Below are 18924 nucleotides of genomic sequence, written 5' to 3' on the forward strand. Positions count from 1 at the left end.
TGTGATGCAAGTCATCAAAGATGTAACATGGGCACGCAAAATTTTAAGCTAGATGAGCTTAAAGCAGAACAATAGGCATCTAATGATCACTTAAAAGATCTCCCATGAAAGAGGATATGCATTAAATAAAGCTGAACAGTACTGTTAAAAACATGTTACACATCCAAAATACAACATAGATTGACGATCAACAAATCTTATGTTCCAGAGTTGATCGATTCCTACTGTCATTTTGACAAGCTAGGTGGACAACAGTTAATCAACAGACCTTGATAACATGAAAGATAACATATCAGGATGGCGCAACCAAGTCATCCTTCCCATAAATACGTTGAAGTTCTCGGGTTGCAGCTTGATATGATGCTGAAATGAAATTATACAGCTCAATCAGATGAGGTCAGAGGTAAAAATAAAACAGCACTATGACCTATCTAAATCTTGTATAAGTAAATAGATGAGTCTCACCTTTCCAAATATTGAAGTTTTTCAGATTGACTGCAGATCCTGTTACATTTTGTATCACGTCAAAGAGCATTTCCTGAGGGGTGCTCTTCAGTTCTTGAACCACTGCGTAAATTGTTTTCCCGTTCTCAAAGTAAATATGGTTGTTAGGGTGTTTGGTTTTGCAATCAGCATGGCGCTCAAACTCATATGCATTGATGGTCTGCACATCATAAGTTGGGAAACAAAGTTAGCAGTAGGGAAAATTCAGCATATGACCAAGGAAAGATGTTAACCTTGGAAAGCTTGCAATCCTGGCAGCTACACAAGTAACCAGTCCCTTTTACCACTCCTCTAAGATTTTTCTGCAGGGAAAAATGTTTATGGTTAAGATAATGTAACATAGAATAAAATGGAAAAAGAATGATAATCTCTCCTTACCTCTCTTGACCATGAAACATATTTCACTGGAACCCCATCAAGAATGCCAGTGGACAACAAGCTTTTAACATTTGAAGGAAAGTTATTTGACGATCCTTTTTTGGTCTTTTGATCCTTATTCTTAGGCGCACCATCAGGCTGCAAAGAAGATGCCGAGACAGCATTGTCACTTAGCTGATCTGTAGAATCTTTTTGCCCCAGTGCCCCAGAAGACTGAGCAGAGGATTGATTTAGCAAAACATCATAGCTACTTATGAGCCTTCCAGAGTTATCCCTCTCTTCAACATTATTCTGAAAGCCTCCGAAAGATATGGTAGTTTCCTCACCCTTCCTAGAGTGCTCAACCATTGAAAGGATGCTCGAATTTTCTTTATTGTAGAGATCTCCTAAAGCAACAGTTGCATCCTGCTCACCTTGAAAAGCAATATGAGTCTCCCCCTTATTGGGACCTGCAGATATGAAAGTCTCATTTACTTTACTGTAGAAAGGCTCCAATGCAAATAGATTCTCATGGACCCCATTGTATGTAGGACAAACTGATGAAAAATTTCCATTTTCCTTTTCATACTGCTCTCCTAGGGCATTAATGTTGTAATTCCCTCTGTTGAAGGCCTGACCAATAGACAGCACATTGTTATCCATCCCATTGTAGTACTGACTGGAGAGCATAAAATTTCCATCTCTCTTGCTGGAGGAGTTCCCAACTGAAACAAAATTTTTGTCTAGCTTACTGTAAGCAGGATCCACTGAAATAGCATTTCCCAATTCAGTATTATAACTAGGTCCAGTAAACATGTTATTGCTAGTCCTTTGAAATGTGCTTGTCATAGTATCATTCTTCTCACCAAGGGTAAAGGTACTTCCGACAAACTCAGGCAAACAATTCTCTGGTATCCTTACCTCACTGACTTTTACTTTCCTAGGTCCGGAGTTCAGGCACAAAGTGTCATTGACTGCATGAGACATGGTTAAACAAACCGATGAGTCATTTCCAAATTGGTTCCCTGGTTCCTTCCTTTCCATATTCATGGAAGCCGTAACGGGGGGATTATTATTATCAGACAAATTAGAACTCCGCACCGGCTTGGGGGTGAACAGGCTCGGCATTAGACTTTCAGACTGAAAGTGGGAACCATCATGCCAAAAAGAACTTTCCATAACTACAGGTCCTGAAGTTCCTTTAAAAGGCTCTACTGCTTGCTTCTTGCTAACAACTAACTCCTGCTCAGAAGAATCCATAAAATACTGATGAGGACGTTTTTGATCAATTCTTGTTGAAGTTTCATAACAGATCTCCCCATTAGCCACAGAACCAGAGCCATTGGGCAACCAAAAGATGTTGTTCTGAAAAGACTGCCACCACCAAGAGAGACATTTATTTACTAAAAGGTGAAAACTAATAAAAATACCAACCAATTAGAGTAAGAGAGCATTGAATGCCCCAGATACTTTAGGTTTGGAAAATGTTGCTCACATGGGGAAAAAAGTTTCTATATTGTTTGGGATAAGGAATCATCAATTAAACAAATAAATATATGATGCAAAATGCATAGAAACTCACTAATGAGAAACACGTACTATGGTAAGATTGACAAGCAAGGAAGTGATAGTGATCATGGCAGTGACTAATTATTTGTTTCAGTTAGGAGTCGGAGTTTACTTGTTTCAGATTAGAAATCAGGTCCGTTTTGATTGCATAGGCTTTAGAGATTAGGGTTTTATTGTATGTATTTCATCAATAAGCCAATAGCACGTCATTTATCTCAGTCAGTTCTGGACAGTTCTATTCAATTACTTGGATTTCTTTATGTTCTCGTCAGTCATCATCTTTATTCGATAAATTGGTGCGGTGAATGATGGTGATTACACAAACCAATTTGACAGAGTCAAAGCCATGAGAACAGGAAAACAAAAGCTCAAATAATGAATGGAACTGCAAAAGGAATCCTTTAACGAGGCCTGTGGAAAATCCATCAAGAACTCGCCAAGACAAAAGACACGCTACTAGCTCAGTGAGGAACTATAAATAATACTCCAGTAATACCCTAGTCTCTAAAGCCCATGCAAGCAAAATGGACCTGACTCCTAATCTGAAACAAATTAATAATAAATCCCGACTCGAATAAACTCTAACTACTAACTGCAACAATAATTCACTACCGCAACGATCGCTATCATGAAGGTTCTAATATTCTTCATAAATCTAAATGGAAAGAAAGATCGATTCAAAAATCTATACAAATACAACGGAATTTAATGCAAACACGTCTTGTTGACATTAAACTGAATTAAACATAACTGAAGAGAATTGAGGATAACAGTGAATCAGTAATTACAGACAACAGCACAATAGCAATTAGGAAGAAGGGTTTCTGAATATCTCAATAGACACCAAAGTTAAGATGCCTATAATTATAATGGAAATAATTATATTTTGTGAGTGACTAAGAAGAAAGAAAATAAAATGAATAGTGTTTATGGAGCATATTCTCAACGTTGTACAAGCTTCGGGAGAAGACGACATATTTGGCAGAAACATTTTGTTACATACTTACATTACTTATCAGGGATACTTTCTTCAACTGAAATACACTGTTTAACATGTGAACCTACATGAAGCCTGGCATATGGGTCTGTTTAGGAAATTTCAGTAATGATGGAAAGTACGCTCAAGCTGAACACAAAATATCCTATAATGTGAATTTTAAAGGATATGTGCCTGTGTATACTATCTACATGACGGAAACTAAATGCATATGATACACTGCTAAGGTTAGCTTCAATTGATGATGAATACTAGGTAGACCCCTTATAAAAGTACACAAAAATAACTTCAAAGAAAATTTCGTGCTTTCATAAATTGATATTCTTGGTGAGGGAGAAATACATCAAGGACGATGTCTTCCTCACACAATATTTTCTTATTTCGTAGAGCATTACGTAAAATTAAGAAATATGAAAATGATGGCGCCGAGGAGCTATCGTGTAGAGATGTCATTACAATCTTCCCAATTGAGATCATACTAACATATGAGGGGGTAAGATATCTACTAACATAAAAATTTCAAGAAATTCAGCTAAAGGTAGTTTATAACTTTGAGAGTCATTGATATTCAACCCTCATATACCACAGAAATTAGGCAATGTGATAAACCCTTATTCTTTGTGTGTTGCATTTTGTGGATACCATGCATCTTTTTTCATTACTTTTATGTATTGTACACACAACATGAAAACACATGCATATAATATCTGGTTTTTCTGCATTACAGTGCAAAAAAAATATCTAAATCAAGATCATTAGTCATAATCATTGCCCAATCATTAACTTATTCATTCTCTAACACTTGTCTGACCTGGTAGCCACAACGATATAATCTCTACTGGATATTAATAATCTTGGTAACCAGGCAGCAAGTTGATTCAAATTAATAAATAGTTACATCTGGACACCATGAGAAGAAACTATGCCTACTCCCAACATTTCTTGATATCAACCTCTATAAATAAGCAAAAAACATATATGCTGGACTTTAAGCAGATCTACACCTATGTAAGAATATATCCACATTCCACACATACACAACAGGAAGTAGGTCCTATCAGTGTATCAACTACTCAAGCAAGACTTTCATCATCATATCAAAGTCAATCATTGACTAAGAAACATGTTACAAGAACAAACTCTTTTAAGCATTTTAAAATTCATTTATCCAAAAATGAAAGCATACATTGATAGGTTGCAATAGCAGGGGTTTATAAAATCACGATTAACAGCATTTAAGACAATGAGGCACCCCAAACGATATGCATACAACACAAGAACAGTCAGCCACTAAAATAAACCCTTCAACAATTAAACCAAATTTAATTTCAACTGAGCAAATATAGAGTTTTACCATCTAGAACCTTCCGTCTAAAATTGCAAAATCTCAGGTCATAGAAGAACTCCCATTTCAAAAGCAAAAAATCAGACTGAATTCATCATCGCGCCTAATTTCTTCTGTGACTGGCTGGCTGCCCATGCAATAAAAAGACAATTGTCAACAGATTATCAGAAAATAACATGAATTAAAAACCAAAACATTCCTGCATTCCATCGAAATTAACATCTATTCAACCAAGCAAATAAAATAGATTAACTCAGTCTCAACCAACACAATGCTCATAAACCCCTAAAAACATCAAACATTTACACAAAAACAAAACATACTAATAAACATTGAAATGATTCACATACAATGAATGAACAATGAGACTGAGAATCACAAAAAATTGATCAAAATGGAGTTCATAACCCTAAAAAAGAACTAAAAGTCACGAGCAACAACAAGAGTACTAGTATTAAATATCAAATCACTTTTTGCTCTAGCAATCGTACTACCTTTTTCTGAAACTGATCTCCACTGATCGGCGGCCAGATTTTCCGTCCACGCCAAGTCGGAGAAGAAAAGAAACGTTTTTGGGTTTTTTTTAAAAATTAGATATTAAATTCTCACAAAAAAAAGTGCGAAAAGAAACACAGTGTGCTCAGAGAAATTGAGCGAGGCTTTAAACTGAGACGATGGTTCATCTGCGACGCGGACTACCATAGGCACCCCCTAGATTTTCCCGCCACGTGGCGCAGAGCGAAATCGCGCTCACTATTTCAAGCCGGGGAATAATCAGCTGCGGGCGCAGCGTAATATAACCAATCTTATTGGGCCACAGATTTCTGTAGTAGCTGTCCGCGTCCAAAACAAGTCCAAAAACTATTCCAAGGATTATAGTAAATCAATTATTTATAGCTAAATTAATTACTTAATGTAAATTATATTGATAGATATATCATATATGGACTATGGTGTATATAAAAAATCCGAAAATCATGGCCTAAAGGCTAAACTAGGTTTTCTCCCAGAACAAATACCAAATATGACAATATGTAATTTAGTAAATTAGTTACTTATAGCCAAATTAATTACTTTTATAGTAATAAACTATATCGATTTATATAAGTGTTCATTAATCTATAGATAAATATTAATAGTATAGACATAATTTGGTAAACATTTTACAAAATTAGACATACTCTTTTTGACTCATATTACTTGAGGTGTTTTAAAAAAAAAAAAGAATTTGGTTATATTTTATGAGTCAAATATAAATAAAATAAGTAGATGAGATAATGAAAGAGGAAAAATATAAAAAGTAATAAGAGAGAATAATAAATGATATTATATGTTTTGTTCTTTTATGATCCAATAGAATAGTCCGAAATAAAATATAACTCAAGTAATTTAGGATAAATATACTAATAATGAAGATGGATGGTTTTTTAAATTATGTGTGCATCTATTAAACAATCCGTGTAGAATCCATATTATATATATAGCATTATTTTAAAACAATATCAGATAATCTAACAATTTATAGGTTAAAACAAAATCCGTGTAGATTTTCCAATGATTAGATTGTTCATCAGACTCTAATAATTTGTGTTGTTATGAAACAAAATTCGGACTCATCAAATTAAAAAAAAAAAAAAACTTAATGTACGATTTGAAAAAATGAATTAATTTAAAACCGAAATATAGATATCGCTTCAATGATTTAATGACAATTAGCCCAATACAAAAGGAGTATGACAACATAGGATGAGACTGGTAGTAGTTGTAATTGGTAATGTGATTTTATCTCTAATAAATCATAAATAAATTTTAATTAGATTAAGTATTACAAACATCAGATAAGAACGACATTAATGATTTTTAAAACGAGATGCAGTAAGATTTGAAGACTGACATAAATGTAATTTCATTTTTCCGCAACTAAATGTAAGATTTGAAGAATTGCCTTCATTCTCTTTTGGTATAAAATACTATACCTAACAAATGCAGCCAGGTTAACTGTGAGTTATGCCTAGGAACATGAGTACCAGGTTTGCTTATTCAATTTTTGCAACAATTATTAACAGTAGTTTAGCCTTTTAGTTAATTGTTGTAACTGGTACTACTCATTTTCTTTAATAATTTACTTTTTTATGTTGTAACTGTTTTTAGCATTAGTGTTGTGAACTTAAGGATGAAGGTTTCACATAACATATCTCACTTGAAGGAGGAGGATTGTTATGCCCATCATAAACAAAAAAATACCTCAAATTTCCAAATAAAAAAAATCTCAAATTCATCATCCGAATATTATCCGAACATATGCAATTGAGACCTCATTATAACTCTTATAAAATTATACTACTATCTAATTTGATATAGTATGTTATTTGTATAAAGAATAATTTAAATTGAGAGAGTTATGTGGATTTAAAGTTTTGAGATGATTTCTTCAAACTTGTGCAGTTGTGCACATCCAATGTGCTACAACGTTTTGGGGACCAAAGGAAAGCTATTTATTTAGTCCATCAGAATAAACCTTCATCATCAGCAAAATAAGTATAAAGACCTCAAAATACCCATTTAACAGAATAGTGAATTCTCAAAACAAAAGCCTGGACATTCCAGTAGCAGCCAGGACAAAGAGCAGCAACAAAATTACTACAGCCATAATATTATCCAAAAACTAAAGCAGAAACACAGTTCCGTAATGAAATCGAAACCAACTCTACCGCTTAAGGTCGATGTGATTACCGGTTAATTCAAATTAAAGACACCAACCAAGCAAGAGAAGAATAATCATTCATGCCCATGAAGATTTAGTCTCTTTAGCAGCATCGTTCTTGATCAACTTCTGAATTGGTTTGATGACAAACAAGTACTGTCCATCGAGGAGAAAGACATTAGATTGTGCTCTAGAAATTTGTGAACCTGCAAGTTAGTAAGAGAGTGCTACAGAAATACACAGAAAAGATAAAAGCTTACTTGGAATGCCAGAATCAAGGGGATGAACAGCTTTCCCCTGTCATTAGCATTAGGCCCTTCAATCAACTTCTGGTCGATGAGAATACCTTTTTTTCCATTCAAGGCAACGTCGGTGATAGTATGTACCAGGTTTGGAATCCAAGGAGTACCTGTTGGAAGGATCTGACATCCACAAAACTCGTCTCAGGAACCTAAACCAAACACAAACGATGAAAAACTCTTCTTTACATGAAAGAAGTTTACCTTCTCATCACTGTCATTCTTGTTACACCTCCCACTGTTCTCAACCAGTGCAACGGGAATAGCAAAGTTCTAAGATAAGAAGAAACGATAGTTAGAGGAAGGGAAATGGGAAACCAAGAATGCCAATGCCAGTAAAAGAAAAATGACAACAGCGACACACAGACCCAAATCCCAGAATAGTAGACTATTAATTAGAAAACATCACGGCTGACGGGCTGAGAGACCACGTGTTCAGTAGTCCATTATAATACTGTTTGATTTTGGAAAGAACTTTCAAAACAAATAAAGCTTTGTTGGAAAAGGCAGCTCAAAGTTTGTATATCGCCAGACATCAATTTAAATAGCAGTAAACCAATCCACAGCACATTGAGGACGCAGTTGAAAACAAGAAGATGACACAGGTATCTGATGAGAATTATTTCCTCATCCAATGAAGTTAAAAGCTTGCTTTCTATTCCTAGGCCGAAACAATTAAGCCGAAAATTTATTCCCAGAGGCATCAAAACAGAAGTTAAATAGTGAAAACAAGAGAGTATACCTGAACTTCCTTTTTGTTAATCCGAGCACCTTGTCGAACACATTTCAAAAGTGATTCTGATCTCTTGGAAAAGAACTCCTCATAGCTCAACGCATCTGGAGGTGAGAGCTGAGCATGAGTAAGGACAACCATTGCCTTATGCCAGATATCCTTGCCAAAACTCTCGGTGATAGCTTTTACAACCTGCTTGTCCAAATTATCCACTCTATATGCATCCAAACGGTCCACATAAAGCAAGACATCAATTGTCTTCGTCATAAGGAACCTGCCCAGAAAGCTATCCAAGAAAAGGGTAATAAATAAGATATGACTCAATCATAAAAAAATGTATCACTAATATAGACAACAAGAACAATATTGTGTAGCATTCAATACCTTTTTATGGTATCCAAAACTTGGTCATTGACATAGCCCCCTTCAATGAGTCCAGGGGTGTCAATAATGTTCAACGTAAAACCTAATCGTGACCGTGAAACCATCACTGGCCTTGGGGTTTCCGACTGAAGTAAAGGGCAAAAACAAGTTATAAGTTACTCAGCAATCGCATCAGACATAGTATATCTCAAAATGAAAGGCTAAGTTTCAAAACCAAACTACACTTACCTGGAAAGCGCTCACGGTTACCACACGTTCCCCTATGATCGAATTAACTGTTGAAGATTTACCAACACCACCTTTCCCCATAACAAGAATAGTTAAAGTGTCCACATTCTACAAAAGAGGGTAAAGTTTCACTAAAACATCTGAAGAAATCTAAACTCAACTGCGAGAATGATCGGTTCAGAATAAACGAGTCCAATTGCATCAGTTTTATCTCATCTTATCAATCTGTTAATTGAATTGCAGCAAAAACGCAAAGCTTTGAGTAAAATATCAAACCTGCGTCTTCAACTTTGACAGCAAATTAACCAACTTTTCTTGAGTGGCTGCCGGAAACTGCTGAATTGCAGTCCATTCTTTGATTAACTGTGCCGCCATTTTTTCTGCAGTCATCACAATGGGAAAACACCACATCAATATTTTGCTCAAGAAAATAGAATTATAAAAATCAAATAAGAAAGGAGAATATACAAAGAAAACTAAACAATAGCATAAAACTCCCTAATTCAAAACAATCTCAAGAATACCTAACTTTAATTTCAGCAAATTATAGATTTTAACGACATTTAACACCACATTCACCAGCAAAATTAGGAAGAAGAAACTGAAATCGATGAAAGTCTAAAGCCAACTTACAACAGGACGAAAGAAGCCGATAAAAACAATGGAAATCTGAGACTCTTTGGTAGAAAAAATTAAGAGAAGAAGAAGAAGGGTTTTATGAGATATACCTGGCGAGTGATGGTTTCGAGAGTCGATAGGAAGTGGGAACGTTATCTGTCAACTACTCCAGCCGCCGCTATATTTCTGCGATCCAATATATTGAAAACCCGGTTAAACCGGTCCAATCTTCTGTTTCTGCCCTATCTATAGTAAACCCGGTTAAACCGGTGTGCCCCAATTTTTGTAATAGTGTTCTACCACTGTTAAAATTACAAGTACTAAGTATGACTTAATTGTTTATATAGTTATAACAAATTGATTCTTTGCAGCTTGTCTTGTATATTTTAAAATTTAAATGATTAGTAATTATAAAGTTTAAAAAATCTTAATTGTCTTATGTGACTAAATTTAGTTTTAAATTTTTTTTTTTTTTAAGTCATAGGTTCAAATCTAACCGTACTCGTCAATACAGGTTTGTGCCACTATTTAAAACTTTGTGATTAGTCATTCAAATTATAAAAAGGGTAAAATAAGTCAAAAAATTTCGTAATTTACAATCAATTAATCATATTACTATTTCCTCTTCCATGAAAAGTATGAACTCTAATATTTTTTTGTCTGTCACTGAAAATATTGATTTAATAATTTTGATAACATTTTTCTCTCTAGTGAGATGAGACCGGTCTTCACTAACAATACTTAAAAAAAAATGACTTTGTCTCCTACTTTACCAGTTATGTATTAAAATCTGTGTCGAACCAAATTTCATACTTTTCAGGGACTGAACGAGTATTATTTAATTATTTCATGATTTACAGTTAACTTTATGTATGTATGAACCACATCTCAAATCAGATGGGTAATTCCCGGAGTAGCCATTTATGATACTATGCAATTTGTACGACCAGAAGTCCATACAATATGCATGGGATTGGTTGCGTCAATGGGATCTTTTATTCTGGTTGGAGGAGAAATTACCAAACGTCTAGCATTCCCTCACGCTTGGCGCCAATGAAGTTTTTTATTTGAGGGAAAAAAGAAAAATATGCCTTCGCCAGACGAATATTAAGCAATAAGAGCATCTCCAATGGTAGGCTAGCGACCGGCTAGCCGATTGACGTGGCTAGCCGGTCGGCTAGCCGAACCATTGGAGCAGGCTAGCCGAATTTCGGTGAAAAAACCGGCCAAGGCTAGCCGATTGCGTGTGGCCGTCGATGCGCTGGCCGCCATTGTGGCGGCCCGATCGGCCAGCAACGATTTTTAAATTTTTTTTTTTTAAACCTATATAAACGCGATTTTAGTTTCATTTTCATTTGTACCGCTTGTTTTAACGAGTTTTCTCTCTCTCTAACTTTCTGTACAAGAGCATCATCGAGCGATGAGTAACGCGGGTGGTAGCAGTGGTGGTAGTGGTGGGGATGCTGAGGAGTACGAACGGAGGATGAACGAGGCTATGAATTCCTACATGAACCGCGAGATGGAGCGGTACATGCGTAGGGTGGAACAGCAGGCGATACCTCGCCCTGCACGGGTTATCCACCACCGAGCAATGATTGATCGGGATCACGCCGCTGCACATCAGCGGCTGTACGACGACTACTTTTTGGAGAACCCGCGGTTTCCCTTTTAAATGGCCACCCCTAGCGTACGACGTGGGGTACCTCTCGATGAAGCCGGCCGCCTCAAGGAATTTGCCGACATGCGCCAAGTGGATGCTCATATTTAACTCCAAAAGGATATAATTGAAGAGTTGTGGGCACGGAGGACTGCACGGCGATAGATTTTTTCTTTATTATGTACCCTTTTAAATGTAATTTTTTTTTATCTATGTACCTTTTTAAATGCAATTAATGAATTTTTCCGTATATGTCTCGTAAATTTAATTCCGTAATTTAATCGTAATTTTAATTCCGTAAATGTAGTATATTTTTAATTATTTTTTTTGCGGCTGGCCTAAATTTGATGTGGCAGGTGGATTTTTAGTGTTGTTGATGTGGCAGGCAGAGAGAGTGGCTAGCCTATGGCTGACCTAATAGCATTGGAGATGCTCTAATAGCATGGCACTTCGAATTTGATATGAATTTTTTTTTTCAAAAGATTTGATTATGTATCGAGAGAGTAGTATGAGATAAAAGATAACAAATTGCTTCAATATAGAAAGAATGCCCTTTCTCTAATTGATAATTTGACGAGAGTAAATTGGTTTTAAATCAAGTTAATTCTTTAGTCTTGGATTTTATTGGTGATAAAATCAAGTTAAATCTTTAGTCTAGGATTTTGGATTTGGAAGGGTTAAATTTTGCTGGGATAAAATGAAAATTTGTAGAAAATATATTAGATATTAGTATGTAATTTTGTTTTATATTTTAAAATGACCAACATTAAAATTTAAAAGAAAATCAAAATATAATAGTTTGCGTGTTATTCAATTATTTGATATGTACCCCTACACATTAAAAGCTGAGATTATTCATACTATAAAACTCTCCATCAATCTGCGAAGATTATAAACATAAAATTTACAACACCATGATAAAATTAAAACTACTACATACAAAAAGAAGAGTAAAACAAAAATAAAAATAAAAAATACAAGGGAAGTTATGTGGTTTTTGTTGTGGAGAGAGGTTTGAGATGAACGGTGCTGACATCGGATTTGAACGGAAATACTCGTTGGTGAAATCTGTACGGACTTCGAAGGTGGGAAGGCAGTTGCACTTTAGTAACACTAGAATCTGATAGATTATAGAAGGCGCCTCCTTCCGCATCCGCAGTAGTCACGAAAACGACGTCGTTGTTGCAAAAGTGCTCGAAGATGGGATAATCCAAATCAGCTTTCACACGTACAACCATCTTCTTCTCCCGATCGGCCCACAGCTCCATCTCCTCGGCATCCTTCCCTCGATACATCAACCCTAATCCCCCCTTATACTCCACCAGCCTCTTCTCATCATACCTCACTCTCTCCGGCAGCCTCCACGGCTCAACAAAACACCTCCGCTTAACGTCCAGCGTCACCACCTTATTGCTCCACGTCAGCCAGTGCACGAATCGGCCGGATGTCGTGACGGGAGGATCGAAAGCGGTGACGTTGTCTCCGTATGGAAGGGCGCGGGAGTAGTCCATCCTTTTCCATCTCCAACTCTTCGAATCGAAGATCTCGCAGTGGTCCTGCATCTCCGTGCAGTACAATCGGGCGATGAGGTAGCGCAGGGGGTGGGAGCGGAGGACGACGACGGCCATGGAGACGGTTTCGTAGCGGAGCTTGGGGTTGGGGAGGGCTTGCCACTGCCCCGTGGCGGGCTAGCATGCGTAGAGGCGCGTGTTGAAGCGGACTCGTCTCTCGCAGATGAGAATGCCTTGGTCGCACGAGGCCAGGATTTTGATGTCGTCGGAAGGCCACGTTGGTAATTTGATGGAGGCGGAGAAGGCGGAGACGAAGGCCCAAGGGTGTTTGCTGTGGTCGTTCGAGCCTTGGATGAGATAGCCGAAGATGGAATTGCTTCTTTCCGCGTGAAGATGGATGAAATTCGGCTCGTGTATTATTTCTTTCCAGTTCTTGCAAACTGATTTGCAATCTTCCAAACTTCCCAAGCATGTTCGGCAAAGAATCTCCAACACCAATTCCGACGGCAGTGTCTCCATCTACTCTTAACAATGCGATCTAGCTATACAGAAAGACTATGATGTTATATTTATAGATCGAAGTTTAGAACGCAATGCATGTTTCCTATTTGAATTCGGAGTGGATATATATTATTGACGCTTATTATACCCTTACTTGGAGGGAGCTGCTTTCCAAAAATGTCATCCATATATGATGCGGAATTCTTTTAAATTTATTAATTAATTGTTTTGTGTATATTTTTAGTAAGAATTAAATCAAGTAAGGAGGTTTTAGTGTATTATTGTGGTCTTTTGACTCTTTTCCAACGATGATCGCTTAATTAGTCGTAAGAAGAATATTTATTTTCTATCTTCATTAATTTTATACGTCAATTTAGTTTTTTTCTTTTATATAAATAGAAAAATGCTCAAGCCATCTGAATGGGCGAGCATTGGGACACAGAAATCAAAAGAGCCCCAACAAAGCTATAACAACAAAAGAAAAGCCACAAATAACAACATCAAGGCCCTCGCAGCCAAAATAGACACTAACCCGAAGCAAAAGGTCTACCTGCCATCGCAAACCCACGAGCAAACCTTATCGTGTGTTTCGTGCCCTCATCCAGCTCCTAATCTCATCCAAGCTATCCATCACTAGACCTGGCGCAAAGGGGAAATTCGGGCACCAACCTTTAATCCAAATTCCCATTCGCCATAAAAGACGTCTCTTCTCGAAGTCCCAATTTGGTTGAAGTTCTGAAAAGCTATTTTGTTTCTAATATCCCAAATCGACCATGCAATAACATAAAACAAGGACATCCACATCTTCATGCCAGATCTTTTGAAGAGGGTACCGAGCCATGAAAGTAAGCATGTCTTTGGTTCTTTAGGAAGGCAAAAGGAAAGGCCCCAACAGTTGCAGCGAAAATATCAAAAGATGCTAGATCGCTTGCAGCAAAAGAAGAGGTGCTTAATCGTTTCTGGTTCTTCCTTGCACAATTTAACTATCAAACGATTCAAACCTCACAATTAAATTTAATTAAGATCATTTGAAACTCACATTTGTTTAATATTACAATCATTACTATCAATCTTTTGTTATCTTTTGTTAAGATTGATCAATTGTTTAACTAATACGTACTATATATGATAATTTAAGAGATCGATTGCAATTTCAATTATTTGTTGGCCACGTTTTAGAACATCTCCAAGGGAAGAGGTAAATGGAGAGGTAAAGTTATATAACTGCTATATTTACCTTTTTTTCAAGAAAAATTATTCTCTAATGGAAGAGGTAAATGGAGAGGTATTATACCTTTTTCCATTTTGAAGAGGCATCTTTACCTCTCCATCAATGGAGAGGTGAAATTATATAACTACCATATTTGCCTTCTTTTCATGAAAAACCATTCTCCAAGGGATAAGGTATTTGAGAAGGTATCACACTTTATGTTTTTTTAATGCATTTTGCACTATTATTTTATGTTTCAAAAATCATTTACCTTTCTATATACTTTTTTTCCTTTGGAGTATGTTTCTTTTTGGAAGTGTATATTTCACTTTTGAAGAGGTATATAAATGATATACCTCTTTTATTTACCCTTCCTTGTTGGAGATGCTCTTATTTATCAAAACCTAGTTTTTGCAGTAAGATCAATTGGCTCAAAATCTTATACATTAAATACCGTATTATAGTATATAGTTGAAGGATAATTTGGAGAAAATTTTAAACTGAAGCTTTCACCACATACCATAAATTTATGAAGAATAATAATTCTGACGAAATTTTCATTGAAACAAAAAATGTGATATAGATAAATATAGAAAATAGTACGAAACAGAAATTATAAACAGGTAAGAAATTATAGAAAATAGTACGAAACAGAAATTATAAACCGCTGTAAGTAATTATAGAAAATAGTACGAAACAGAAATAGGAGCTAGTACAATATAGTAAATAAAACATTTGTAAAATACGAAAAACTGCTGTAAGTTATAAATCAAATAAAATGTACAAAAACGTTGCAAAATTTTGAAACACAGAAACAAAAAATGTACTACTAAGATTTTAAATTTCTAGACCATAATGATAATAGCAAAGCAAAACTTAAATCAACCGCTGTTACTATTTTCAAAGATGAATGTACAAAATTCGAAAAAACAATTGGAGGACCATAATGGGCCTCAGACCTGGTGGCCCGTCACTAAATTTATGAATACAATATGCATATAATAAAAGGGCCACGCACCTAACAGGTTGTAGCGCACTTGGCAGCAGTGACAGAACTAGTAAGGGATAAGCCCCCGCTCTAGCGGGGGCTTGCCGGCGCCGGATACTGTATAATTATTGCGTGATTGGGGCGGAAATTGAAGACAGTACCCGTACCCGTAACAGTTGAGACGGGGGAGAAGAAATAAAGAGTCGCTGTGTAAAAATTATGATAGAATAGATATAGAGAACAAGAAAGAGAAAGAGAAAGAGAAAGAGACGATTGAAATTTGGAATTGATGTCTGACAATGTATGCTATTTTAACTTTTTATAGAGTAATAATAAATTAAATAGTAAGAGTACTCCACTTCATATTTACTCCAATTGAAATATTTTGGATAATAATTTATTACTCCATGAAATCAGAATATACTACTAATATCGTACTCATGAGAAAAAAGCAAATTGCAAATATCTCAACCAAATATGCGAACATAGAATTTTTTGAACAATAAAAAAAACGGGGAATGAATTATCAGTTATATAGGGAGTAGTGATCTAGGAAAACTACTACTTAAATAGAGAACACAAATTTAGTTCACTATAAAAGCGATTTAGTTCACTATAAGAGTGACTTAGTTCACTACACGAAAGAGTTAATCAAAACGCCATTACAGAGAACTAAAACGCCCATATAGTGAACTAGATTGTTTTGATCAAATAGCTGAGATTTATTCTCTAGTTATGCACTTAATATTAGTTATACTTTGATCGTCTCCCTATCAACACATACTGATCTCTTTTTTTCAAATCTAACTATCCTCGTAATCTTAAAATTAAATAATATTCTCTTCGTTCGTTATTAGGAGTCTCATTTAAGTTCAGCATAAGTTTTAAGAAAAAATATAAAGGGAAGTGCTTGAGAAAAGATTGTGGAATGTGAAACTCATTTTTATATATATTAGTTTTATAATAAAATGTGAGTGCAATGAGTTAGTGGAAAGTGAGGTGTACCTACTATTTATGTAAAATTAAACCGGGACTCCTAATGGCGGACAGATGGAGTATTAATTAATTAAAATAATAATAATAAAATTATAATTATTATAATAATAATAATTATTATTATTATTAGTATTTTGTAAAAAAAAATTTCAGCACCGGCTTATTTTATTTTCTGGTTCCGTCACTGCTTGGCAGTGCGGAGCTATGGTGACTTTGAGCCTTGAGGTCACAGGTTAGATTATCTCCATCCGTGACACTCATCCAACCCAACCCCAATCAACTTTTTAATAAAATATTCATTTCTCTATCCTTCACATACACAACCTTCACTCAATTCAACCCCATCAACTTTTTTACTTCCATCAGTGACCCCAATCCAACCCAACCCAATATTTTCATTTTCATATATTTTATATTAATATTTTGATTTATAATTAATTTAAATATATTAAATAATGTCTACAAATTATAATAAAAAAGTATATGATTCAAATTTAAAACAGAAAATATTAGATATTCAAATAATTAAAGCACAATATAATAATAAATTACACACATTAAAAAATACAATATGATAATAGAAATAAACAAACTAAAATACAAATGAAGAGTAGAAAAAAAAAACTAGCTTAAACAAGATAAACATTAGTACATATCAAAACAAGAATAAAAAGAAAGTTATTTGTTTGTGAAGAGTTTTGCATGCTTAGTGGGATATATATAGAAAAAATGAAGCACAATAAAAAAGTAGCAAATAATAAAGAAATAATAAAAAAAAATAACAATTAATCATAAATAAAATGAACTAGTTCAAGTGAATTTTTCAGAAAAGGGGCTGACATGAATGTTTGGAAGAATAATTCACATGAGTTTTGAAATGATATATAAAGACAAAAATAATAGTAATTAAATAAATTAAAATTAATCACTTAAAGTAATAAAAATTTCATAAATTCACAATATTCAACATATTCAAAAGTATTTAGATTTCATATTTATAGATTACAATTCTAAGACATGTACATTATTAAATAAAATAGTGATAATCAATAATTAATAGTAGTAAATAAGAAAAGTAAAAATAATAATACAGGAAACCAATGAAAATTCGACATGTGTCATTTGGCCTTCACTTTTGTATGGGCCGGCTGACAAGCCTTGAAAATGGGGGTTGGGTTGGATAATTTTATTTTTGCTTTATTTTTAATACTTCCTATTTTGTCTTATATGCTCCACCCCCATCTCATAGTCACCGATGGGGGTGGTCTTAAACCCCACCACCTACTGGGAGACTGTCGTCCTTAATCCGCAAACCCGGTCGAGCAGAATTAGTCGGATTCCGCCGAAGATGGGTTCGGTACACCTGTGATCAAACCAATAAATAAATAAATAAAAGGCTAAATTGTTCAAATTGCAGATAATTTTTGATGCAACACAAACACACGCGAGGTTAATAAGTTTGATTCATGCTTTATTGGGTCAAAAAAATGTTGGGGGTTCAAATTGCTGACAATTTTTGGCACGACACAAACATACACAAAGTTAATGACCTTGAGTCAAGTCTTACTGAGTGTGAGTCTTTATTGGGTCGACCCAATAAAAACCCAATGACTTTGGGTTTGGTTCGGGTTATTCATTAAGAAATACTAAAATTATTAACTATTTTAATTATTTTTATTACTTAGAAAATATTATACTTTAATTTTATTATTTAGATTTAAATCGTGATAATATGGTAATCATGTTATAACAAGTTTTAATTGTGTCATATTTTATCGTGTAACATTAGGTTTTAATCGTGTAATGTTTTGGTCGTTATCATGCTGTGTCCAACTAAATAGTACTATTTACTTACTAACATTAACGGTAGGACACACAATTTTCGACATAACACATTACCTGACACGAACAAGCATGAATTTAATAAGTTAGAAACTGATAAAACCCCGATAATTTTAGGTTAGATTAGAGTTTTGCCTTATTGAATTGACCCAATAACCAAGTCACTGCAGTAGATTCACAACAGGGTTGCAAAACCCCAACCTCATTGTTTTCGTTTCAACATTTGTCATCTTCAACAATTTAATATACAACGTACTACTATTATTTTACACATTCATACCCATTTCTTGGGTAAGAAAATTTTAAATCGAGCTTTGTAACATACAAATTAAGCTTCCTCGTCCAAACTCTGCAGACACATTAATCACAACAATAATTGAATAATTGCTTAAATTTGAAACCTAAAACTTCAGGAACAATGATCATTCATCCAAGAAAAGGTTCTGGGTTGTTGAAGTAATTACTCTTATTTGAGTAGGAA

At 34.9% G+C, this 18924-nt stretch overlaps 2 protein-coding genes and 1 pseudogene across 4 annotated transcripts; all 3 read right to left on the bottom strand.

Moving 5' to 3' along the window:
* Positions 1-83: 83 nt before the first annotated feature.
* Positions 84-5497, bottom strand: LOC125213765 (uncharacterized). Its single transcript, XM_048114492.2, has 6 exons — positions 5267-5497; positions 4782-4899; positions 883-2235; positions 738-806; positions 466-664; positions 84-363 (listed from the first exon to the last, which is right to left on the bottom strand). The coding sequence occupies exons 2-6, from the start codon at positions 4782-4784 to the stop codon at positions 293-295; spliced, it is 1695 nt and encodes a 564-aa protein (XP_047970449.1). The 5' UTR covers positions 4785-4899; positions 5267-5497; the 3' UTR covers positions 84-292.
* A 1810-nt stretch (positions 5498-7307) lies between these two features.
* On the bottom strand, positions 7308-9961 carry TOC34 (translocon at the outer envelope membrane of chloroplasts 34). 3 transcript variants are annotated; one of them, XM_048110214.2, is made up of 8 exons: positions 9849-9961; positions 9397-9500; positions 9121-9228; positions 8893-9017; positions 8518-8794; positions 7980-8048; positions 7737-7898; positions 7308-7632 (listed from the first exon to the last, which is right to left on the bottom strand). In XM_048110214.2, exons 2-8 carry the CDS (start codon positions 9493-9495, stop codon positions 7555-7557), a joined length of 918 nt encoding a protein of 305 aa, XP_047966171.1. In that variant the 5' UTR covers positions 9496-9500; positions 9849-9961; the 3' UTR covers positions 7308-7554. The 3 variants fall into 3 exon arrangements, with proteins under 3 accessions (XP_047966171.1, XP_047966172.1, XP_047966173.2); XM_048110215.2 differs by having other exon boundaries at positions 9754-9889; XM_048110216.2 differs by lacking the exon at positions 9849-9961 and having other exon boundaries at positions 9397-9525.
* Positions 9962-12381: 2420 nt separating this feature from the next.
* On the bottom strand, positions 12382-13425 carry LOC125210392 (putative F-box protein At5g47300; annotated as a pseudogene).
* Positions 13426-18924: the final 5499 nt, after the last annotated feature.

This window comes from Salvia hispanica, chromosome 3, assembly GCF_029641045.1.
Source record: "Salvia hispanica isolate PSC_SH4W2 chromosome 3, Shi_PSC_v1, whole genome shotgun sequence".
Lineage (NCBI taxonomy): Eukaryota > Viridiplantae > Streptophyta > Magnoliopsida > Lamiales > Lamiaceae > Salvia > Salvia hispanica.